General features: G+C 39.1%; 2 protein-coding genes across 9 annotated transcripts; both read right to left on the bottom strand.

Moving 5' to 3' along the window:
• Positions 1–3,583: 3,583 nt before the first annotated feature.
• ddx3xa (DEAD-box helicase 3 X-linked a) lies at positions 3,584–15,766 on the bottom strand. 5 transcript variants are annotated; one of them, XM_054615562.1, is made up of 21 exons: positions 15,623–15,766; positions 15,431–15,502; positions 14,626–14,677; positions 14,242–14,289; positions 13,588–13,647; positions 10,933–11,040; positions 10,479–10,608; positions 10,071–10,175; positions 9,875–9,974; positions 9,597–9,732; positions 9,353–9,450; positions 9,165–9,263; positions 8,910–9,070; positions 8,666–8,810; positions 8,436–8,580; positions 8,048–8,098; positions 6,595–6,776; positions 6,224–6,341; positions 5,978–6,131; positions 5,644–5,780; positions 3,584–5,393 (listed from the first exon to the last, which is right to left on the bottom strand). In XM_054615562.1, exons 2-21 carry the CDS (start codon positions 15,473–15,475, stop codon positions 5,308–5,310), a joined length of 2,160 nt encoding a protein of 719 aa, XP_054471537.1. In that variant the 5' UTR covers positions 15,476–15,502; positions 15,623–15,766; the 3' UTR covers positions 3,584–5,307. The 5 variants fall into 5 exon arrangements, with proteins under 5 accessions (XP_054471537.1, XP_054471539.1, XP_054471540.1 ...); XM_054615564.1 differs by lacking the exon at positions 8,048–8,098; XM_054615565.1 differs by lacking the exon at positions 13,588–13,647.
• A 4,856-nt stretch (positions 15,767–20,622) lies between these two features.
• On the bottom strand, positions 20,623–24,802 carry nup35 (nucleoporin 35). Of its 4 annotated transcripts, none has more exons than XM_054615570.1 (9): positions 24,485–24,802; positions 23,234–23,401; positions 23,022–23,149; positions 22,840–22,891; positions 22,477–22,585; positions 22,312–22,381; positions 21,317–21,445; positions 21,063–21,197; positions 20,623–20,971 (listed from the first exon to the last, which is right to left on the bottom strand). In XM_054615570.1, exons 1-9 carry the CDS (start codon positions 24,495–24,497, stop codon positions 20,894–20,896), a joined length of 882 nt encoding a protein of 293 aa, XP_054471545.1. In that variant the 5' UTR covers positions 24,498–24,802; the 3' UTR covers positions 20,623–20,893. The 4 variants fall into 4 exon arrangements, with proteins under 4 accessions (XP_054471545.1, XP_054471546.1, XP_054471547.1 ...); XM_054615571.1 differs by having other exon boundaries at positions 23,022–23,146; XM_054615572.1 differs by having other exon boundaries at positions 23,246–23,401.
• Between the last annotated feature and the right edge of the window lie 1,619 nt (positions 24,803–26,421).

The raw sequence follows: 26,421 nt of genomic DNA, 5'->3' as shown, positions 1-26,421 counted from the left end.
CACACACACACACACACACACACACACACACACACACACACACACACACACACACACACACACACACACACACACACACACACACACACACACACACACACACACACACACACACACACACAAAACACCAAAAAGCCATCTCTTAATGGCTGTCAAATCCCCTGGATGGAGTGATGGAGGCAGGGATGGAGATGGAGATGGGCGGTTGGCAGGATTACAGGAGTAAAGCGAAGCTCTCAGATCAAAACCGCGAGGCAGAGCGGTAACTTGGAAATACACAGATTACACCAACACACACACATACACATACACACACACACACACATACACACACACACAGACACACAGAGACATTTGCAGCATGAAGTTGGACATAAAACTTATCAGAAATGCAGATGTTGAAATGGATTAGAGGATCAGTGCAGAATCAGCGGTGTGTGATCTCAGAGAGAGGCGATCAATACAGTTTGCTGAATAAGATGATTATTCTGTCCAAGCTGTGCGGACCACCATCTTTACTTTAGAGCTTAAAGTGTTCCTCCGACTTCAGAGTCCCTAAAATTATTATTTTCAAGATGACACAGATATTATACAACGAGGTTTTAATGGGTGTCACTGGCTCAGGGGTTATGAAACATGTTTCAGCACATTAGAGATCATGTGACCTTTCAAGAGTAACATGAAAAACCTCCCAAAAAGTGGAGTAAACAGGTTTTTTTATGCAGGACGGTGGATATTTAACCAGTGTTTTCACTTTTCAGCCTAAAAAGCTTCCACCATCTGTAGAGGCATCAAATACAGGTCAGCCTTTTTTTATTTATTTTTTTGATTATTTTACCAGACTATGTCACTCATATGGAAAGTCTTTCCCCCCAAAATTTAAAATTTTACTTCTGTTAATCCACAAAAAGCACATGACTTGATATATTAGATAGAGGTGTTACTCAAAACCATGGATGGATTCCTGAACAGGCCTACTGGGCGGTCAAAGGTCCAGGGGCCCAAAGTGTCAGGGTCCCACCTTGGAGACACGTATCGACCATGAAGAGATGCAAAATGACCACAAAGAAACTATCCAAAAAAGACGCAAAAATTCCCTCAAAGAGACACAACCAACCAATTAAAGACAAACTATAACTATAGAGAGCCAAGAAATACCCCAAAGACACACAAAACTACTACAAAGAGACTCAAAATCAACCAAAAGACACCCAAGACCACCAGAAAAGACACAAAATTACCTCAAAGAAAAACAAAACTACAAAAAAAGATGCAAAATGACACAAAACAACCAGAGAGGAAAAAACAAAAGACACAATACAACCACAAAGACACACAAAGAGACACAAACCAACCAATTAAAGACACAAAATAATTACAGAGAGCAAAGAAATACCCCAAAGACACACAAAACTACTACAAAGTGAGTCAAAATCAACCAAAAAAGACACTTAAGACCACTAAAAGACACAAAATGACCAGAAAAGAAACACAAAACTACAAAAAAAGACGCAAAATAAACTCAGACACAAAAACAACCAGAGAAGAAAAACCTAAAGACACGCAATAACTACAAAGAGACGCAATTGATCACAAAGAGCCATAATGATTATAAAGAGACACAATTGACTAGTTAGCCACAAAACACCAAAAAAAAGAAGCGAAAGCCTCAGTCATGCGTGTTGCTCTTACTTGGTAGAGGTGTGGCCTTTTGCAGGCATGCCTGTATCAACAGATCCGTGAAACCACAATAGGAACCTGAAACTGTTAAATGAAAGTCAACCTACATTCACTTCACTGGCCTGGCTGTCCACAGAGAGAGAGGCTGTCTGGTTGAGTGCATCAAAGTATATCATCAGGTTTAGTGGCATGCTTTTGATTATCTTTAACATTTGAAATTGCTCATATTAGTGTTCATTTGTTTCTGGATTGTCCATCTGTGTTTTCTGCATGTTTGCTTTTGTTCATTTAAAAACATATAAACAATATATGTACCTTTAAATGTCTTTACTTGTGTTCATGCATTCAATACTGTATGTTTATAGTCTCACTTCAAGTAACTTGAGTATTTTGTCTGAAACAGATGATTGCTTTAGAAGTAAGTTGGACCTTAAGGAACTTTTGCACCATAATACTCTTAGTTTTGTTGTGTTTAGGTACAAGTTGTTGCCCTTTCTTAGAAAACAGAAAGTCCCACAAAAAAACTCCCATAACCTTAACTCTGGTTTGAGGAAATAACACAATCCACACAGATAAATTTAGAAATGAAATCTTTATATATTTTTTTCAAAAGGAAACGAAGCCCATCCAATCTATACCAAATAGAATTTTTTTTTGCCGCCCGTCCGCCAGGAATCCACGCTCGGCAACAGGCCGCTGCTACAGGTCTTCTCTGCACAACTACAGTAAACAAGTCTTAATGAAACATGCTGGATTTTTCCAGATACTTTTTTGCATTCAAACATTTTATTTTGGTAAAATCATACAATTGCACAGCTGAGTATTTCTCATGCAGTGCAGTAGCCTATAAGCTAATACAGAAAGCAAAGTCTACGTCTAAAGAGCTCTGGGGGTTCTCTGGAGAATGAGGAACACGTCTCGGGGTTCTGCCTGCAACAACCTGCACAGAACCTCCTGTCTGTTCATCTCAAAATGAATTCCAACAGCTACCCTGGAATAATCAATTCTGCGGACGTGCTCCACATTCAGAGAGAACCTCCAGAGGTTTCATATATGCAAATACAACAATGAGAATAAACCACATGTTTGTTTCTTTAAGGATTGCCATGTGCCAGACATTCACTGGAGAAAAATAATCATCAGGTCAAATTAGAGTAAAGAATCAATAATGCACACAATTGGAGAATCTGAACACTTCAGCACTGATATGCTTAAGATTTTTTTTTTTGCTCATTTGACAGCTTTATTCCAAACCTTGGCATGTTTGTTCAATTCCATTTTAAATTTTGATGACCAATTAATAGAATCTAATAAGTTGACTGGCCACGAGTAAGGCCCTGAAACAGCTGTGGATATTATTTACTGAGTCCAATGTATCTTAAACATTTAAAAAGCTCACACTACCCCGAAATATATAAATTTCACGCAAACAGGTGACATTCAACATTCAAGTGCCAGTGTTTTTTGTACTGTCTTTTGGTCAAGTTACTGAAACTTTCAAAGAATCACTTTGAGGCTTACAAAAATAAATATTTGTCAAAAATGCTTAATAAATTACACAAAACTAGCAGCAAAAGTAGAATCTAGAAATCTGTGCAAATGGCTAAATTCCCCCCGACTGCTAAATCCCCTGGTCCCAAATAAATCCTGGTTTAAACGTTTAGAACCTGTCCCCTTTTGTAAACAAGCTGCGTTTCTCACAATCTCCTCACACACAATATTTGGAAGCTTAAGGACACATATCCAAGACATCTATATAAAACTCTAGATGTGCAATAAAATAACTTTTGTAAAACTTGATGGGCACGACGAACAAGGGCCTACACACCTAAATCAAGTAGCACCATTCAATCTCAAGTTCTCAACACCGTCAGTGCATCTTTTTTAGTTCAGTTTCTTAAAAAAAAAAAAAAAAAAAAGAAAGAAAAAAAAAAAGGTTTCAAGGCACAACACACCCCGATGAGGAAATATTTGGAGCATTTTGAGGTGAAAACGCCCCATCTCTCCTCCTCTCGATGGCTGCTCCTCTTTGAGAGGAAGAGCCTGCTCTGGCTTCTCGCAAAGCCGCTGATTTTTTTTATACGTCTGAGCAGATAAACTCCCAGAGGATCTGACAGTACTTAAATGTTCCATAAGGAAGGTGGGCACTCCCCCCCCCAAATCTCTGGCCCCCCTCCACAGTTACACGGTGCACTGAAAGCCGCGTCTACCCTCGTCGCGCCCTAAACCCCCCAGTGGTCGAAGTGCTGCTCTAACCCTGCTGTTTCCTCGCTGTTCAATAGATAAACCTCAGTGATCACTCAAATGCCTGTCTCTTTAAGATGAACCAATGCCTCCAACGCAGCTTGAAAAGAGAAAACGTTTGTAATTAAGTTAAGCCTGCGACTCAGTTCACGTGTCTTTCCTCCTTGACCAAAAAACAAAACACTTGCAAGCGTAGAATACCATCTGGGCCCCGTGGCTGCCGGTCGATTCAGTAAACACTAACACCACGCTACGCCCTCCCCGATGCTGTGGTCCTTTATGCAGCCATTTTGAACTTCACTTTCAAGATGGCAGGCATTTTTTGTTTTGATACATGTTTGTAGAGAAACAATTCAAAAATCAAAAAACTGACTCAGTTTTTCAATTTTGCACACACCTGCACCAAAAATGTCTCAAGTAAAAATTAAACAAAAAACACCGCCCACTTAACGTAGCTAGCACTTGGTAGCGTACTAGCTGCCGTAACACTGTCAAGTCAATTTAAAAGTGTGGAGTAACAAGTTCCAGCAGTGATTATTCTTGTTTAAACCTCAGCGATCGTTGGCACTGAGCTTAATGACTTACGTGTTTCTTAAGATTACAATAGGAATGGCTATTTCAAAGACTATCATATCCATAAAAAGGAGCCTGTCCAGGATAGAGTGAGCAAAAAAAGAAAAAGAAAAACAAATGTAACTTTGTCCCCTTAGGATTAAAATACGGTTGCGTTCACAGAGTGGCCCAGTTTGAGTTAGACATAGTAATGGCTCCATTAGCTGTTTGACTATAGAAAAGGCTACATGATGTTCCTGCAATAAATTTGAAGTTCAAATGGAATCATGACTCTGCGCCACAATACCCCAGTGTTTGCCAAGGTTTGATTAAGTCTAAGCTTATTTTACCTTTCTAATATTTTTTTTCACCAAACAAAATAGTAAAATCAAATTTAGAGCTCTTGGCCATGTTCGTCTGGTGAAATGAAAACATAGATTTCCTGTCTAAATTCCAAAGGCACAGTACATTAACATACAAATGATCCTCAGGTTATTCGATTGTTTTGCTTTGTTTGTTTTGTTTTTTCCACAAAAAGAACAAAAATACTTTTAACAATGAAAGCCCGAAGTTGCTATCGGACAATGCATGTCAGCATCCATGCTCACTCTGAGGTGTGCGAATCTCTGCGTTCTCCGGTGCATTGCACGTGCTGGTGACTTTTCCTTTGCGTCGTGCTGCACTTCCTTTTTGAGAGAAGCAAATGGCAGAGAACCAGGGTTGGTAATGTACTGTGTGTCAGTGAAGCTACACAGGGAGGGTTGTTATGGTCTGGCTTAAGTTAACATGTGGTTTCCCTTGGGTTGGCGTGGCAACCTGATCCTATGGCGACTAGTTGCCCCACCAATCCACGCTACCAGAGTGGCTGTAGTTTCCCCCATAGCCGTCATTGTTGTAGAAGTTGTTGCCAAAGCCACCTGTGAAGGATAAAGTCAGGGGGTCAGTCCGCTGAGCAGCAACAGCATTATTTAAATCAATACACTTTTCCCGTTATTTCTTATTATAAGCTTGCTATCTGTAAGCTACGACTTTTATGCAGTTTTGTGGCCAAAAGCCCAAAAGTTTCATCAGTCAAACATAATGCCCCATGGTTCTACATAGCAATGTTACTGGTGTTAAGTTAAGGACAAAGTGAAACAGACAAAATGAGTAAAGATTGTTTCTTACCTCCACCGCCGCCAAAGCCCCGGCTTCCTCCATGACCTCCTCCTGTGCCACGTCCACCACCACGGCTGCTAGCGAAGTTTCCAGGGCCGCCACCAGGCGTCTGACGGTAGTCTCTAGCTCCGAAACCACCAGAGAACCTTCACAGGAATGCATGTGTGTTAGATGTTGTAGTACAGATTTTCTGAGGGTACTTTTCAAAGTAACCTTGAGAAGTGGTTGAATCTATGTAGCGTTGATATAACAAGGCCCAAGAGGAGGACTGATTGTCACATGACTAACGGCTGACATTTGTGCACGTTCTAAAAATGCTTTAGTTCCTGATTGAGACACTTACCTCTTAGAGCGTCCACGGGTGGTGCTCTTGTGCTGGTGCTCGTAGGCCAGGCTCTCAAGCCAGGAGGGGACCTCCTGCTTGGCCTCCACCAAAATGTCCAGCAAATCTTTGGTTATGTTGCTGTTTTTGTCGTTAAAGAACGACGTGGCCAGACCTACATTAAACAGAAAAAGATCATGAGTCATTAAATATGAATTTACTTAGCAGAATTGAAAATTTGGTTTAAAAAAAAGATAAGGTCCATACCAAGGTTGCCCACACGTCCCGTACGGCCAATACGGTGAACGTATTCCTCAATGTCACTGGGCAAATCAAAGTTAATGACATGCTTCACATTGCTGATGTCCAGACCTCTGGCAGCCACCTGGAATAATAAGAAATTATAAAATTAAAGTTAGAAAATAGTTTAAAAATTAAGATGTTGAGACCACAAAAAACAAACAACTTTCAGTCGCGACTATAATTTGAGCAAGGGTCATACAAATTATGGAACTTGCGTTAATGAGCAACCCCTCAAATCTCATTTTAAAGCAAAACATTGTTTTAATGAGAGCTTTTTTCTAACAATTCAAGATAGGCTGTGTCTCCTCATTATTGAAATCATTATGATTACTTACAGCTGTAGCCACCAAGATGGGGCAGCGTCCAGAACGGAACTGATGCAGAGCTTCCTCTCGGTCTCTCTGGGATCGATCTCCATGGATGCTGGTGCAGGAGTATCCCTCGTGGTAAAGGAAGTCCTCCAGGGCATCTGCTCCTTTCTTGGTTTCCACAAACACCAGAGTTAACGACTCTTTGCCTGTGTAGCCGGAGACAGAGAGGACGAGACAAACAGGAGGAAAGCAGGACAAAGAGCACGAAAGGAGCAGGGTGGGGGGGGAGAGAATATAAAATCATTGATAACTGGGTACAAATGTATGCATGGATTTTTATAACTAAAAGATGGGAGCAGGAACTTAAAACTGTCATTCTAAAAAACAAAAAAATAGAAAAAAAGCGATTAGAGATCATGATGTAAATGAAAATCAAAAACTAAATGACAGCTTAAAAATGGAGACATGGATTGAATAAAAAGCTTTATATTTCCTGACAACCATTTTTGAGAACCATGTTATAAGGTTTTCTGCACATAGTACTGAAGATAACTGAATTACTTCCATTTAAATTAGGTATGTCTGATAAATGTAAGTAGGATTGGCTTGGGACATCCCTACTTTAAACAATTCTTGAATTGTAAGATATTCCGTTACAATCCAGATATGGATATATAACAGAATAAAGAATGGGTGATATTAGGACATGCCATGTCAGGACTTTAAAATAAAGCCCAGGTCAGCTCAATCAGACTAGCTCAATTTTAAAAAGGTAAAAAAAGGACACTTGGATCGCAATTTCCATGCAGTTAACCACCCTTAAGCCTCTTTACCCAACACCCAAGTGTGTGATTTAAAGGCTGTCCCCCTTAGTTTGCCTTTCATAGGGGAAGCTGCACAGGTTACCATGGAAACAGAACATAAGCTACATGCGTCACTTCTTTCGTGGTTAGATCCAGTTAAAACACACTTCTACATAATACCAGTATGCAGCGGAAATTGCGAGATATTTCTCAGCATACCATCAGAATAAACATTAATATGGTCCTCATGGCATTTAACTGGTCTAAACTAAAACCTCTCGGAACAGGTTCACTGAAGTGACAGATTGGTTCCACTTTATCTGTCACAGCCACCTGACTCATGGCCACTGAGAGCTCTCTATGACAACCAGCCACCGTGGTCATGTTGATCCGGCTGACCTTAGCGGCGGTGTTGCTAACACACCAACTCTACGGCTTGGAAGGACTCCCTTTTCAGTGGGGAGAGGCTGAGTGACATTGCAGAATTTTAGTCTATAGAGTGCAAGGCAAATGCCATCGTTGGTCCTACAAGCTCTTATTGGAAACGAAAGGAACAAAAAAACAAAAACTGAGGCAGCATGTCACTTGGGGTGCAGAGGGACAGGATGAACTGTGGGATGTGATGTCTCTGGCTTTGTGGGGTCAGAGTGAAATTATAATATGTTCACACTTACCGGGTTTCTCTGGAGCCTCTGGCACATTTTCCTGAACATCACTGGGAATAACTGAGATAAAACCAAACCGGCCGGTAAACGTAAGGCTTCTCAGTACACAAGTATAACAACTTAAGATCAATATGGAGAAGCAAACCCACTAAACACCGCAAGTTATTTCAGTGACTGCTCACCCGTGTATGACATTTTATTTTTGATATTTTATCTTTCACTGCAAGGTGTGGCTATAATGAACAACATTTGTTAAACAGAGATGTAGCAAAGTCAATATTAGCTTGATGTGGTGCAGACCGAGAAATATAGGTGATGGATTAGGTCCCTATGTGACCTTCATGCGTGGCAACCCCCAAAACGTTTCATAATATATATATATGCGTGCATTATTCACCTGTGGCATTGAGAAGATCAAGAAGGAAGGACCTCTTGTCGTTGTCTTCGACCCAGACAACTTTCTGGGTAATGTTCTCTGAGGTGGAACCAACACGGCCCACTGCCAGGAAAATGTAGTCCTCCAGGAAGTCACGAGCGAGGATCTATGCAAACAAATCAAATATATAAGTATGCAGATATTTATCACATTTCGCATGATTTGTTATACTTGTTGACTATTAAACCTACCTGGATCTCCTTGGGGAAGGTGGCACTGAACATCATGGTCTGGCGGAGGCCTTTAGGTGGCATTGTATCCTGCTCCACAATGCGTCTGATCTGTGGCTCAAAACCCATGTCCAACATGCGGTCAGCCTCGTCCAGGACCAAGAAGCTGCGAAGAAACAATTCAGTTAATTACAAAACAAATTGCAATTGGAGTCAGATGTTTCAACAAAAAAAATAGCATCATGGCTCCCGGAGTTCTACTTACTTGCAGTAGTCCAGACCGATCTTGCCCCTCTCCATCATGTCAACCAGACGTCCAGGTGTTGCCACCAGCAGATGACATCCTCTTTCCAGCTCCCTGATCTGCTGGCCAATATCAGCACCGCCGTACACCACGCAGGGACGCACACGGGAGCGATAGGCAAACTAAAACGTAGGGAGAAATAAATAAATGTCAAGATGCGTCAAGGTTCAGGCAAAACTATATTTGTTCCATGTGAGGGGGCGGATAGTCACTCACCTTTCTCGACTCATCGTAGATCTGCAAGGCCAGCTCTCTGGTGGGAGCCAGAACGAGGGCGAGTGGGTACTGCTTACGGCGGCCATACCTTCCATTATCCTGAGGATGAAGGAAATGTTTGCTTAGCAACAATCAAAAACGGCAAAGCAGGATAAGTTAAATTATTGTGCATTTTCTTTCCACAATACCTGTCCATTGCCCTTGGCGGCTGCCAGGGCATCTCCTGGCCCTTCGCAGTAAATTTGACTAAGCACTGGCAGCAAGAATGCAGCAGTCTTACCGGACCCTAGAACACACATGATTACATTATTTAGACAACATAAAACTAAAATTGAAAACTATGGAGCCAAAAGGTGTAAGCTAAATAATACATCAACCTCAAAGAGAAAAAGCTGTAAAATGCACACATTGAGAATATATAGAAACACTCACCAGTCTGGGCGCAAGCCATCAGGTCTCTCTTGGACTTGATGATGGGGATGGCATGCTTTTGAACCGGGGTGGGACAAGTGTAGCGACTCAGGTTGATGTTCCCCATGATAATCTCCCCCATGTCCACATCGTGGAACTACAGAAAGAAAACGGACAGTCAGTAAAAAGGCACAAACTTCTTTATACAAACCTTTAAAAATCAATCTGTACATATATATTAAGGACGGCCATTTGAAGTACATAATTTTAATGTGCAAGGACTTCTGATATAGACTTACGCTGTCAATGTGGGGCGGGCAGTTGCTTCCGGTGGCCTCCACGGGAATATCATCATATTTCTCGAAGTTTATCCCAGTGTTGCTTGCAGAGAAAAGCTCTCTGGAAAATAAGGTTGGCAAAAGTTGAGATCAAATCAAAATACAAGATTGCTGTTACTTGTGATTTTGTGTTATTTGTGAGCAAAGTCTTTCTTACGCTTCCTGGCGATCGTTGGGAGCAGTGGGCTTGGACCAATCTTCCTCTCTGGACTCATCACCCCACCGGTTGCTTCCTCCACCAGAAAAGCCCCCACGCTCATATCTGTACACATGGCAACAGTGTGTTAATATGTGGAGCCAATAGAAACCCTTTTGTGATTTATTTTTAACAGTATCTGCCCATTACTACTGGCTGGAAGGAGGTTTTACATGGAAATTTAATATAAAATAATTAAACTGGGTGAAAATTATCATAGAAAGTTAACTATAAAATAAGGCCCATTCAGACTGTATTGAATGCTTTGCTGTAAAATTTCAGATTATAAAACATTAGGACACCGTATTAAAACAAACTTTGCAGATTATAAAAACACAGTATGTTATTAAACGCATCACTTTTACACACCTTCCCCTTGAGCTTGACCCACGGTCATTGAAGAAGGTAGACTTTGACCTATCGTTGCGTCCACCGAAGCTGTTGTAGGCAGCATCCCTAGGAGCTCCTCCTCCTTGGAAGTTGCCCTCACCGGCAAATCCTGTAGTGAACAGAGTTGCTCATAGACACATTCTTTTTGCAAATCTAGTGTTTTCATATGGCACCACTTTCTTTTCAAAAGCGGAGCAAAGATCATTCCCTTAAGTGCGCAGCTAATTATTATGAATTAGCTTTGGTAACTAACTGCGCACTGCTATTGTAACAAGGGTGGGGGAGGGCGAAGTTTCCATCTTAAACCACACTGTCACTCTGAAAACCAGGGCTATAGGTTGACATTTAGAGGCATGGGTTTTCCCACCTGCATGTTGCAATGGTTGATTAAACGAGCCTCCACCCCTGTTACCACGGTAGGCTCCACGCCCACCTCTATCATTGCGAGGGTGTCCCCGCCCTCCATAGCCCCCATTTGTGCGATTGTCGTGGTAACCATTCACAAATCCATTGCTGCGTCCGCCGTCCCAGCCAGGCGCATCTTTGTGGAAAGACAAAAAAAAGTTGAGAGGCTTGAGAGGAAGAGCGTGATGCTGCACATATGTGTCTGTAAGCAAATACTCATTTAGCTCTACTCAAAGTCCTTACTGGCCATAAGGACCTCTTGGTGGGATGCAAGCAACTACATAGTAGACTTGAACCTGGAATGAGAGTTTTCAAAACTACCAGGATAAAAAATGCTGCAACATTTGTCGTAATATGTTGTCGAATATAAAAAAGGCAAAAAATGCAAAGCCAGTTCTACACCTGTACAAGACAAAAGATTAAGCAATCAAAAAGATTGGTTAAATATTGAACTGTTGGTTGGCACTGCTACGATTGGGCTTGCTAAGTGCACGAGGCTATGTCACAATAGCATGACTGGGCGGGCAGACCGTCCGCACAGATCTAGTGTTGTAGATCAGCCTTAGCTTCAAAAAGTGGAGGATGTCGCCAGTTTTGTCTCCTATACGGATCGGAATAATTAAATTCATCATTGCGCAATATATAATGATGTAACCCTAATATGTAGTATTTTCCAAAGCTCAAAAAGTACCATGTTGAAAGTAGCAAGAATTGGATTTTGGTCAGTTTGGGGCCTCTCAGAGCTGCATTGCAATCACAATAGGCAAGACGGTTTCCTGTGTTGCATTCAGACTGTTTCCTCTGTTGAGGGCAAACTTCCAATCTAATTCAACTAAACAATTTCTATCTACTACAAAAATACTGCGACGCACTTTGTAGGGAAATATTGTCAATCGGACGGGTATCAGAAAAAAAAAAGTGCAATCTGAAACATGGCAAAGCACAACATGCAGCAGTGTATAAGCTTAACTTTCTGAGACAGCAAAGCAGGTGATGTCAGTTCATCAACCCACCAAAATGGACAAAAATGGTCCGTATTGGTGCATCGTAGCTACCAAACATATGAAAGCTGCAGTAGAGTAACCATCTCCTTCTCTAAGCAGTGTTGGAGTGACCACATCATGAGTAGCTTTCAAGTAAACGGCTTCAGTTGTTTTCACAGACGGGTTATGAAAGTTGTGACGTGTAAAGACAAGGAAATCAAACAATTATGGCAAAGGGAAAAAAAAAGATGATTGACATTCTGGAAAGGGGAAAACATGAAACTGTAACCATTACCATTAATTGCCTGGACTGCTTGTTCTGCCAGTTTTTCATAATGACCGGAAATGTTTTTATACTTCTATTGCGTAGAAAAATAAGAGCTAAAACCGGTTTGGGCCTACAACACTGTTTGGAAAAAGAGAATATGCCCCCTAGCACAGTCTCAGATCTCCAGGTGAGTGTAGATATGCTCCTTTGATCACACAGCAAAGTGCACCTCACTTCAGACAGCAATTTAACCGCATATTCTGGAGACGCTTGTGCAGCAACGCAAACCTGCTCAATTTCAAAGACTAAATGTTGCAAGAATCGTTTAACCTGTTATACTCCAGAGCTCTCAACAAGTCAGTCAATATTTAATCGATAAATAAACAATTAAATACAAACGATTTGAAAACATTTCAGAAAGAAAAAAAATGTACTTCAATAGTGAATAATAAATAGAACTATTATAATACGCATCAAGGGGTTAAATCAAACAGTTCTAGTAAATAAATATATTTATGCCTAAAAAAAATGTGGCTATTTATAATCTATATCGCCCAGCCCTACAGTCACTGCTGACATTGGCTCATTATTAGTACAACAGCCAGTAGTGATGCAGTGCAGAGTCTTGAAGGCACCATCCCCATGCATCAAAAGCAACTTCAATTGCAAGCTTCAACACTGTGTTAGGCCCAGATTTCTTCTGCTTTTTTTCAAGTGACCATGACAAAGCAAGGGCACGTTGATTATGCCCCAATGTTCAGCTATACATACACTGAACATGTAAATCTGCCAACAAGTAGATGGCATGCAGGTAGAGGTCAAAGTATACCACATCTGTTTCACCAACCCCACTGTAGGCATGGTAAAAGGCAAGCTCTTGAGAGGCCAGTCTTGGGTAACCTGAGCAAAGGTAGGGAAGCAGGCTATAAAAAGACTCGCCCATAACTTCTGAGTCATGCAGAACGAGTGTCGGGCTTGACTTTACAGTAATAGTTACCAATCTTACAGTCATCCCCTCCTGCTGTATAGTTATTTCTGAGTCTTTGCTCACACTCTGCCTGCCATGGGTCTGGGTACTGCTTAGAAGAAACTTAGGGGACAGGTGCAGGTGAAATATGGGCTTACATATACAGTGGGAAAACATTGTAAAGACTTATTTCAAAAGATGAAAAAATTCCACTCACTATAGTTAAGAAAAGCATTAACCCAGCAGGTGTGTGCTTATATAAAGAGACATATTTCTCATTTTGTATGCAAGCATCCTAGTCGAGAAGCACATTAATTAATCATGAGCCCATCATACATTTTTTACTGAAAATGTAAAGCTCGAAACTCTCCCTTTTCACATTGGCTTTGCTGGTGTGTAAAATGGCTATTTCATGCATCTGGTAATGCAGGTTGCCCTCAGCGAAAGCAGACAGAAGGGACTTACAGAGATTTACTGGTGGCTCTGAATAACCGTACTGTCTACCAGCAGAATAAGCATTTCCTGCTGTGGAATGAGAAAACAGTAAAAAAACATCAAGTGTGCAATGACACAGAACCAGTATGCAGGACTTTTTTAAATGTTAAATTATCTGGCCAATTATGGCAGGCACAGCATTCGTCTTGATTTAATGCCTTTAAGAGGCCTAAACAAGTACAGGTAAAAAATAAAAAAACATTCCCCTTCATCAGAGCAGCCAACAGCTAGCACTCCTTTTGCTCACATGTGAGACAAGAATAAACTTGGGACATATTACCAATGACAGCGGTCAAAATGTGAAATCATTTTGAAATTTGCCTCTTTCACTTCCTTATGATCCACCTAAAACCATTTTACAGTACCACTTGTCCTACTTTATTCATGACAAGATGAGCCATCATGCACAGAAAACCCAACTTGACATGACTGTCTTTCTGTGCACCTGTAAAAATAGTCTTAAGCAGCAGAAACAAAGAGAAACCAATTACTGGCACCTCACCAATATTTTCTCAACTGTGCTTGCTTTTACCATGCTCTGATGGGCTTTTTAACAATGAGAAGAACACCACAAACCAGACCTGTGTTGATGGTCTGACTGTGAAAGTGGTTGATTAAACCTACCGTTTTTAGGTGCATCTTTGTTTCTCAAGTGAGGTGGAATGTAACGCCCTGGGGTCGAGAGAAAAACAAAAAGGTGTCACATACAATACACTCATTCTGAATACTACAAGATTGGCATACTGACAAACTGTATGAATACAAAACACCCCTGTTAACTCTAAACCACTGTTTTTGCATAAAGATAAAGTCAAAAACAGGTGTTGTCTGTAAGAGATTATTTTTTTGTGACTACTATAATACAAATATACATCTCTCATTTACTAGAGAACCCCAGTGGTTTGCATAAGCTACTTTTTTGATAGTGATCAATACAAAAGTAGCAGTTACATGAGCATCAACTGCATTACATTGATGCATTTGGGCAAAATCCTGTTTAATACTTACTGCCAGTTCCTCCACCTTGTCCGTCAGGAGAGTTCAAGTCTAGGGCAGAAAGCTACAAAAGAAAAAAAGGGGGGAAATATAAGAAATACATTGTGGTTTAAATCAATATGATCAAATACTATGATTACACAATGATGGTACGCAGCACGATGAAATAACCATTTAAATCTATTCACCAGCACTATATAAAAGCTATACACTTATGAAACAACCTGTTATTACCTATTGAAACCTGCTTAATGTCAAGTCACAAAAAACACATTAAACACACTAAACAAAAAGTTACTTTATTAATAATCTTTAATACACATGCAGAAATTACTTATATATATTGATGTGTCAACGTTGCAACTTTAATTAATCATATATATGAGTGTTTTGCATTCCAGAAAACATTAATGGAGGCTTTAAAAAAAAATGCTGCCAACATTTTTTCCTGCGCCACGTTTCAGGGTCGAGAAGGCCTCAAACCAGCCGGGCTCCCTCCGCAGCACACCGGCTAAACCCCCCCCAAATACGAGCTTTAAACCAACTAAAATACATTTAAACCAACACGTATATATCACATGGTTCACCACAAACACAAATCAGTTAAAAAAAGTGGGGGAAAACATGTTTTAATAGCTCTAAACAGCGTGACTAGCTCCGCCATAACCCTCCATTTTAGCATCCGCAGCGTTAGCTTAGCCGCTAATGCTAACGGCTAAGCTAACCTCTTTCTCCGTCGAAACTACATGCGTGTAAAGACAAAACCCCGCTTTTTTGAAAATAAAGCTAAAATAAGGCTTTAAAAAGGAGTACTCACCTGCTGATCTAGACCGTGTGGATTATCAACGACCACATGACTCATAACTGAAGAGAGTAATGGGGGTTATTTCTGGAGAGAAAGGATTTTCTTTGTTAGCACGGACCGGCTAATGCCGCTAGCTGAAATTCCTTTTTTTTTTTTTTTTTTTTTTTTAATTTAAATTAAATTTTCTGTACAAATTGGACCAACCTGTGAAGTTTAGATAGACGATTACTTTAAATATATATATAAAAAAAATATATAAATTCCGTTTCCAAAAAAAAAATGAGGTTTAAAGCGGAGAAGCTGTCGAACGAGGAACTCAGCCGGCAGGTTTGACCGTGGTGGAATGAGACGCGGACGGCTCAGGTAACGCGAGATATCCGCTCTCTAACCCCGGGCAAGTATCGCGAGAACTCAGCTCGTCTTCTGATTGGTGGAGAGGCGAGAGAGAGAGAGAGAGACTATTGACGCCAATCATTAAAGGTATCGGTGGAAGAAGTGAATCAGATTATGATCCCATTATGACACTGTGGAAATACTCATATTTTGAATTTAAAAGTATTTAAATGGATAAGTGTGCAGCAGGCAATTTTGTGTATGTAATATGCACAGAGAGTAGAAGAAAATAAAAATGTTATATAACACCTTGCTACACACTTATTTTATCTTATAAAATTGTCTGTCTTGTTAGTTAATAATAATTAGGGCTTCATACTTATACATTTAAATACTTACATACAGACAATTTTATATATGTAATATGCACAGAGAGTAGAACAAATACAAATGTTATATAACACCTTGCTACACACTTATTTTATCTTATTTTATAAAATTGTCTGTTTTGTTAGTTAATATAAGGTATAATGTATAAGTATGTAGCCTTAATTATTATAAACTTTATGGGAACTGAGGAGGGATCCTTCCTCCAAGACAGACAATTTTATGTACACACTTATTTTATCTTATCTTATAAAATTGTCTGTCTTGTTAGTTAATAATAATTAGGGCTTCATACTTATACATTTAAATACTTACATACAGACAATTTTATATATGTAATATGCACAGAGAGTAGAACAAATACAAATGTTATATAACACCTTGCTACACACTTATTTTATCTTATCTTATCTTATACAATTGTCTGTTTTGTTAGTTAATATAAGGTATAATGTATAAGTATGTAGCCTTAATTATTATAAACTTTATGGGAACTGAGGAGGGATCCTTCCTCCAAGACAGACAATTTTATATATGTAATATGCACAGAGAGTAGAACAAATAAAAATGTTATATAACACCTTGCTACACACTTATACATTTAAATACTTTTTAAAATACAGTACCAGTCAAAAGTTTGGACACACCTTCTCATTCAATGGTTTTTCATTTTCTTTATTTTTTTCTACATTGTAGATTAATATTGACTGTATGTATATATAATATTTCAGTTTTGTGGATTCTCTACTGTTTTGTATTGCTCATATCCGCTCTCTAACCCCAGGCAAGTATCGCGATAACTCTCCTCGTCTTCTGATTGGTGGAGAGAGAGAGAGAGAGAGAGAGAGAGAGCGAGAGAGAGAGACTATTGAAACCAATCATTAAAGGTATCGGTGGAAGAAGTGAATCAGATTATGATCCCATTATGACACTGTGGAAATACTCATATTTTAAATTTAAAAGTATTTAAATGGTGTGTAGCAGGCAATTTTATATATGTAATATGCACAGAGAGTAGAACAAATGTTAGATAACACCTTGCTACACACTTATTTTATCTTATCTTATCTTATACAATTGTCTGTTTTGTTAGTTAATATAAGGTATAATGTATAAGTATGTAGCCTTAATTATTATAAACTTTATGGAAACTGAGGAGGGATCCTTCCTCCAAGACAGACAATGTTATATATGTAATATGCACAGAGAGTAGAAGAAAATAAAAACGTTATATAACACCTTGGATAAACTCAACAAACACGTTGGACACACGTTCTCATGTTGTCATTCAGTTTATCCAAGGTGTTATCTAACATTTATACATTTTTCTACTCTCTGTGCAGATTACATATATGACATTGTCTGTCTTGGAGGAAGGATCCCTCCTCAGTTTCCACAAAGTTTATAATAATTAGGGCTCCATACTTATACAGTACCAGTCAAAAGTTTGGACACACCTTCTCATTCAACTACTTTGAAGACAATGTCATATATGTAATCTGCACAGAGAGTAGAAAAAATGTATAAATGTTAGATAACACCTTGGATAAACTGAATGACAACATGAGAACGTGTGTCCAACGTGTTTGTTGAGTTTATCCAAGGTGTTATATAACATTTTCATCTACATACTTATACATTTAAATACTGTATATAAAATTGTCTGTCTTGGAGGAAGGATCCCTCCTCAGTTTCCACAAAGTTTATAATAATTAGGGCTCCATACTTATACAGTACCAGTCAAAAATGTTGTTAAATGACCTTTAGGGGTTTCTTTATTTCTGAGACAAACTATGACCTTAGTGCAGAAGTTAAAATATAGATATAACATAAAACATACAGCACCAGTCAAAAGTTTGGACACACCTTCTCATTCAACTACTTTGAAGAATGTAAAATATAAAACATATTCTGGTTTGTTGAGCATTTGTTTGTTTACCACATAATTCCATATGTGTTCCTTCATAGTTTGGATGTCTTCAATATTAATCTACTACAATGTAGAAAGAAAAAAAAAGAAAGAAAAAGAAAAACCATTGAATGAGAAGGTGTGTCCAAACTTTTGACTGGTACTGTATAATACTTATTTTGATATTGTTTTTTTTTACTATGTCTCTTGTTTGCACTATATCTATGCTGCTGTTATCCTGTAAATTTCCCCGCTGCGGGACTAATAAAGGATTATTTCATTTTATCTTATCTTATAAAATTGCCAGTCATGTTTTATATAAACTGTTTTCCCCTCAGCGTGTACTAACGTCCTTTAAGGTCAGGAGGGCCTCGCATAAGCTCAACCAAAGCCTTCCTCCGTCTCTTCCACGCACAACCCCCTCCTCTCACTCTTTCTCCTAGCAGCCGGCATTCTGCGCTGCATACAGTGGCTGGCTGTAAGGCCTGTTCTAGTCATTTATCCCCCTGAGTTTATGCTGTACCTGTAGAGTAGGGGGCTGAGTGGACCATATGTCGCTGGCATAAGGGACACAAGGGTAACTGGCTACTCGTGGAGAGGTCAACTGCAGGGAGTTTTCTGAAAATGACACACAATGAGTGAGGCTGGTGGCTTTTGGTCGTCCCCCTTACTGTTTGGCATCTCTCCTCAGGTTAGATTCTGTCCAACAACTGAGATGAGTCAATGTAACAATGTATTCAAGACCAAAAAAGGAACTCTTTCTCTTGTTTTGTTTTTTTACAAGCTAAAACAAGAGTCATTGTTCATGCTACTTTGGCAGGTTAGGCAGGAACATCAGTGGTTATATTTGCACTAATCTGCGTCATGTGTGAACTTGATTTGTCATTGTCATTACAATTAGTCATTCAGTGATGTCCCATCAGGCAGGACAAACACCAAGGTGTGGCGATCTACTTAAAAAATGTTGCTCAACTTGGTTAAAGTAGGTGAGAGGTTCATTATGTCTTCAAACTGAATGTATGTTTATAAACCACTCAGCGCTTTTCTCCTATTTTTGGGAACACTAGAACTCTCTGGGTTTGTGCGACCACTCTTCAAATACTCCAAACACAAAGAGTAATAGTTGACATCTTCGTCTGTACTTTACACAATAGACTTCTTGAGGTGTGTGTGGCAGGATTTGTGGCTCCATCTGCTGGACAAAATAAAAGTTCACATTTACACCAGAGTCCATTCAGCCTCTCAATACTGTTATTTTCTATCATACAATTGCTTTTTTTTGGTGCTTTTTTTCATATTTTATGTCTCGCTGTCAATTAACCCGGATTTTCGGACAACAGTATCCATCAACATAAATCAGTTTAGAATAATTTTCATTGTTTTGAACAAGGATCTTATACTTGATGCAATTGTAGCATTGCCAGCCAAGTTCCCTACCTAAAATGAGCCTTCATTATTAACAGTAACAAAGTTTTTACGGATTATTAGATCATTAAATTAATCATAAAATTCTTGTAGAGATCTATTCCTTGTACAGGCATGAGAGGGGTATACATTTATATATATATATATATATATATATACATATATATAGTACCAGTCAAAAGTTTGGACACATCTTCTCATTCAATGGTTTTTCAGTATTTTCAGTTTTTCTAAAGTTGTAGACAATATTGAAGATATCCAAACTATGAAGGAACACATATGGAATTATGTGCTCAACAAACCAGAATATGTTTTATATTTTAGATTCTTCAAAGTAGTTAAATGAGGTGTGTCCAAACTTTTGACTGGTACTATATATATATATATATATATATATCAATAGTTTGACATCCTGTTTTCTAACTGAGCGTTAGAAAACAGGATGTCAACATGTCCAACTATTCCTTTTAATTTACTATTTCAGGCCCAATGTGTCTGGACACCCGTTTATGAAATTCTAAAAATACGTTGCCAGGCCAGTAACCAGGCATCAACTCTCTGTTGCCCAAAATTAAATTATGGTTGCTTTCTATTTTGTTATAAAGATATTAAGATACTATGCAGTTAAACGTCAGCTTAATCATGAAAATGTGATAAAGAATAAAAGCTTTATTACAGTAATTGAACAAAAGGAGAATTTGATTCAACTGATTAAGGGTTATAAGTTAACTTGTGAACCTCTAATTCCTGGTTTACACAATTGTATATTTGATTTTTGGGTGCATGTTTCGCTGTCCCTATTGTTTTATATGTTAAATAGTCCAATAATCAACTGTTACTGTCGAGCCCAGGAGGGGAAATCTTGCTGCTGCATACGATCATATTTAGACAACAGTATTCTTTCTAACATGTTTGTCCCCGCCCATAGAGACAGCTCCATAAAGAAATGGTTTTCTAAGCTTGGTGTGGAATAACTTTACTGGTCTGCTCAGATCCCTGACCTCCACCCCATCTGGAAGGACTGAAACCAGAAGAGCAAAGGCTGCTCGAGCAGCACATTTATGATCATGGTTTTTAGATGTCCAACAATCACGTGTGACTAGAATGTTTGCGCGTCCACAAACGTTTTTTCATGAGGATGTGACTGCACTTTGTAGATTGAACAGAGAAAAACTTTATTGAGACAAAACATTAAAAATACTGATTATAAAAGAAGAGAAAGACAAAAAGATCCTCTACCTCAGCAGACACACACTATCACACTTTCTCTCTCTCTCACACACACACACACACACACACACACACACACACACACACACACACACACACACACACAGTGTAGTGAATCAGTTCATCCATCGCTCCATTGATTCCCCTCTCTCCGACAAGGCTGCAGGTATCCCATGATGCTTTGTGTAACGTCACCAGCCAAACATGTACTCCATCGCTTTGGAAACAAAACTGTCGTCCTTCCTTGGTGTCTGTCTGTCTGCCACCACCTAAAGACAGACACACAGATTTATTTCTAAAGTCAAACAAATGTTACATCAAAGATTATCTAGTAAGTGAATCCTGGGGTCAAAAGGTCACCTGGTAGTCGCTGCAGGAGCTCCTGTAAGCGGCGCTGAGGGGTCTGATGGCGGAGCGAGGAGTGGAGGGGAGGACAGAGGCGGAGAAGGAGGTGGAGAGGGGAGACGAGATGGCTACGCTGCTGTCCATCACACTCTGAGGAAGAGGGAAGAGAGAGAGAAGAGGCTTCAAATGGGGCTCAATGTCACCTGATGTGGAGGACCAATCAGACGGCAGAGGACAAAATACAACGGTACCAATGAACAGGTACTGACCTTGTCTATGCAGGGTTTGACTCCCACCATGATGGCGTCACCAAACACTTTTCCATCTTTAGACAGAGCTTTCCTCGCCTGAAGTCTGGACTGATACTGAAGGTGCATCCAGTTACCAGGAGACGCCATCTGTCAATAAACCATCAAAACATCTTATAATTCACACCAACACACATCTCTAAAACTTGAGCTGATTGTGTACATTTCCAAACTTTTTGCTCTACTTGGTCTGTAAACCAAAGTACACCGTTCAGGATGCCAACTCTCCTCTTACATCATCACAAACTGCAGTGATTCTCCACATGGGATCCGGCACACCATAATGAGATTATGCATCCAAATTAAATGTATTCAGGGTTACATTTCCTCACCACACTTTGGAGCTTTTACTGGCCCAGAGTTGTCTCCAACATCACTTTTTCATTTAAAAACCGTATCCATTTTTGTGTCACTACTTTTCCGAGAGAACGTTAACTAGCCAACAGTGAAAACGTGTTTGTCTCTCCCTGATGATGTGCGGTGATAGGCATGGTAATATTCAAACGTTAGTGGTCCTGAAAATTGTGCATTTTACTTTGACGTAATTTTATTTATGTCAATTCTCATAAATATGGAGAATAGCTGTGCTATGAGATTGCAAAGTAATATTGAATATTAACATCAATGGAGATCAGCGCCGATCCTTTTCTTGCTGTCAACAGGAAAGCTGAGCGGAAATGCTTTGTTCAGCTTTATTAAATGTTTCTTCAGCCTTTAATCCAATCACTTCACCGCAATGTGGAGCTTTTTTTCCTCCCAAACCAAAAAGCCACCTGCAAAACGCCACATAGCTCCACTAGTAGTGCTTTTTTAACTTCAGTTCTTAAAGGTTTGTTGTTAATAAGATCTGTTGCCTGTCCTTGTTTCTAATATGACACTCGACCGGACAGGACTTGTGTGTGTGTGTGTGTGTGTGTGTGTGTGTGTGTGTGTGTGTGTGTGTGTGTTGGTCTCACCGTGTGTTTGAGGATGTTTCCATACTGAGCGAACTGCAGCAGGATGTAGGAGGCTGAAGCTGGAGGAAAACTAACAAACACAAAACACACATAGTTCATATGTTTGTATTCACAGTGTATTAAGCGTTACAGCAGTGTTAGCGGTATATTTAGCAGTATAAATACCCAAACACAGTGATCCAAGTCTGGTCCAGCTGATCCTCAGATGACAGAGACTCTCCCTGACTGTAAAAAGGATCCACCTGAGCTGGAGACATGCACAGCTGCTGCACACCTGGAGAGAGACAGGCAGAGAGACAGACAGACAGACAGACAGGTGACTACAGGAAGGGCGACAGCAGATCATGGTATGCAGAATATTTCTGAGGTTATTTTTTGATGAGAGAATCCCAAATATGGCAGACAGGTGACAAAAAGGAAATGAAATATATACACAAGCTGTAGTATCAGTGTTATTTGTTGTGGACTATCTACTATACCATGTAGTAGAATAGGTAGTAACAGCAGTAGTAAAGTATCAGTGTGTACCTGGAGTTGATGCCCCCCTTGCAGCTAGAGGAGAATGCATAGCTGGAAAAGACTGAAGAGAGATGGAGAGAAATATATATATAAAAAAAAATGTTCAGCCTTTTCTTGACCAAATCACATTTTATCATCACGACTGTCTGGTTGTGAATAAATACTGTTTTGAGAAACATCTTTGTACTAACCTGTCTGAGTGTGTTGAGGGGCGTCGTCACAGTCCCCAGGTCGTCATGAATACTGCGAACAGGTGGGGCTCCACTCTTATCTTTGGGGGTGGGGACAACGGGCTGCGGGGCAGAGCGTCCACCTCCTCCTAAAGAGCAGGACAGGACACACTAAGAAATCTACAGAATAGACAACAATCAGCTGATGTGCAGATGGGTGTCTGTCTGCTGACCTCGGGGCGTACCTGTGCTCTCAATAATGGGCGTGGACAGACTGAAGGCACGTGGCTGGGGGCTAGCTGGAGCTGGCAGGTCGCCCATCAGGAAGCCGGGCAGAAACTGGGCTCCAGGGGCCGACTTTGGAGAGGTGGGAGAGCCCAGGGTCATCGGTTCAGTCCCCACTGAGAGACGGGGAAAGGAAGATTGATGTTTATTTTATTCATTAAAATATAGAATGCAGTAAATCAAATGCAGCTGCGTGGGCTTATTTCAATATTTCCCAAGTCACGACTGAATTTCCTTATCCAAAAAAGTATTGAGACAGAGGAAGCATACTGTTTCTCCTTACGTGTGTAATATTATACATATATTATAATCACAAATACACTTCAGAGCAAAGACATGCATTATGTCCCGCTAAAATCTTTACTGGAAAAGAAAACAATTAATAATAATTTGTTATTGTGCATATTTTTCCATCAAAATGGAAAAAGTCTTTGTGGATTCTGGAAATCCCTTCATAACAGTGGTAACTACTGTTGTTAAATTACCTTTAGGGGTTTCTTTATTTCTGAGACAAACTATGACCTTAGTGCAGAAGTTAAAATATAGATATAGAAAAAAATAAAAATAAAGAAAAACCATTGAATGAGAAGGTGTGTCCAAACTTTTGACTGGTACTGTATAAATATTAGATTTAGGACCCTCATGATCTTTCTATAGAACAAATACTGGATATTAAGATGGTATATTTAAAAAAAAAGTTTCAGTCACATAATAAGGGAATTGCAGACACATTTTTAGACAAAGACAATTTAATTATACATGATATTATAGTTCTACATACAGTACCAGTCAAAAGTTTGGACACACCTTCTCATTCAACTACTTTGAAGAATGTAAAATATAAAACATATTCTGGTTTGTTGAGCATTTGTTTGTTTACCACATAATTCCATATGTGTTCCTTCATAGTTTGGATGTCTTCAATATTAATCTACAATGTAGAAAAAAATAAAAATAAAGAAAAACCATTGAATGAGAAGGTGTGTCCAAACTTTTGACTGGTACTGTACATTAAATAAAATAAAGCTATTTATGGTAGAAATATGTGCAGAACTTTCTTTATTAATAACCTATAATGTAAACAATAATATAATAAATGTATAAGAAGTAATACATATATACTGTAAAAGTAGAAGTCATTATAACATGATAACAAGCAGATATCAGCAGAAAGGACTTGTCAACACGTGTTTATTTACCTTGTAGCTCCATCTCTGCTTTTGTTACTTTCTGACCGCGATTTTCAAAAGCAGGAAGTGACGTCACGCACAAGGACAGGCCGGCTAGCTAACGCGGCTAGCAACGCAACTGATTTTGTCCCTATAACCGCTATTGGGGAGTCTATTTGAGTGAAATTAAATATAAAAACGTTCCATTTAATTGGTTAAGGCCCGAGCGGCTTAAGATCGGATACTCAGTCTGCTGTAGTTTGTTTCTGGAGCTCAGAGCTTCTGCTGGAGGGCTGACTGAGAAGTGAAGCACCGCAGCTAACTTGGTTTCACTTCTGTCGCATTTAGACCGCGTCACTGGGAAGACGCATTCAGGGGAGTTGTTTTTTAAAAACTTTTTGAATAAAATGATAATATACAAAGAATTCATAAACAGTAGCAGAAAAAAACAGAACATAATAAATGGTTCGATACGATTACATATGAAGAATATAAGGAAAAGTAAAGTTTAAAAGCGGGAAAAAAACACGAGTATATATTTTTAATGTGTTATTGGAATGTTTGTCTAGATAACGTGCGGCCCTGAACGCACCACATGTGTGTCATCGGAATGCAGACCGTATCAGCCCAGTTTGATCAAGTTACTGTAGCCAACAACACACATCCCTCTAAATAAAACCAAAATAAAATAAAAGTGCAATGTAACTAAGTATATTTTCTTATACTTTACTTGTGTAAGCTTCTGAATCGTCACAATTTTCTCAGATCATTAAAAAAAATCTGGTTCTACAGGACAGCAATGCTACAAAAAAATATGATTTTATAGGATAAGATGCATTACTGTGGATTAAACTGCCCCACAGGCAACAGTGTTAGTTAAATAGGAACAACTTTAAACATCAAAAGCACTAAAATGCTATATACATATTAATGCAACAGTAATATGAATCTATAACTGACAGGGAATACTTTACTGATTAGTTTTTTACGCGTTTAAGTAGATTTTGCTGATAATACTTACAGTACCAGTCAGAAGTTTGGACACACCTTCTCATTCAATGTTTTTTTTTTTTTTTCTACTTTGTAGATTAATATTGAAGACATCCAAACTATGAAGGAACACATATGGAATTATGTGGTAAACAAACAAACGCTCAACAAACCAGAATATGTTTTATATTTTAGATTCTTCAAAGTGGTTGAATGAGAAGGTGTGAACAAACTTTTGACTGCTACTGTATGTTTTATGTTATATCTATATTTTAACTTCTGCACTAAGGTCATAGTTTGTCTCAGAAATAAAGAAACCCCTAAAGGTCATTTAACAACAGTAGTTACCACTGTTATGAAGGGGTTTCCAGAATCCACAAAGACTTTTTCCATTTTGATTGAAAATTATGACTGTAATGTAATGTAATATGTAATATGTAATATGTAATATGTAATATGCACAGAGAGTAGAAAAAAATGCTAAATGTAAAATAACACCTTAATAAGCTGGTGAGGAAAGCCAGCTCTGTGGTGGGTCTGGAGCTGGACAGTCTGGAGTCAGTGGGTGAGAGGAGGATGAAGGCCAAACTTGGAGCCATCCTGGACAATCCTTCTCACCCTCTCCATGAGGAACTGTGGCAGCTGGGCAGCTCTTTCAGCTTCAGACAGCTTTTTATTTGTGCCCACTGCCATCAGACTGTACAACAACAGCAGAGACCACAGTCTGTCATCATGCTGACCAGCCCCCCTAATGTGGATATAATGTACATTTTTATTTTTATTTTTATTTTATTTCTTATTTTTGTTCTATCTTTATTTTGTTGTATAGTATGTGTATTTATTGTCTGTGTCTGTGTAAGTTGATGTAATGTAATGTAATATGTAAATTTCCCCATGGGGATCAATAAAGGAATATAATAATAATAATGGATAAACTGAATGACAATATAAAGTACACTACCAGTCAAAAGTTTCAT

This window comes from Anoplopoma fimbria, chromosome 16 (assembly GCF_027596085.1).
Source record: "Anoplopoma fimbria isolate UVic2021 breed Golden Eagle Sablefish chromosome 16, Afim_UVic_2022, whole genome shotgun sequence".
In the NCBI taxonomy this organism is placed as follows: Eukaryota; Metazoa; Chordata; class Actinopteri; order Perciformes; family Anoplopomatidae; genus Anoplopoma; species Anoplopoma fimbria.
Note: the sequence above shows the minus strand (reverse complement) of the source record. Positions and strands in the feature narration are given on the sequence as shown.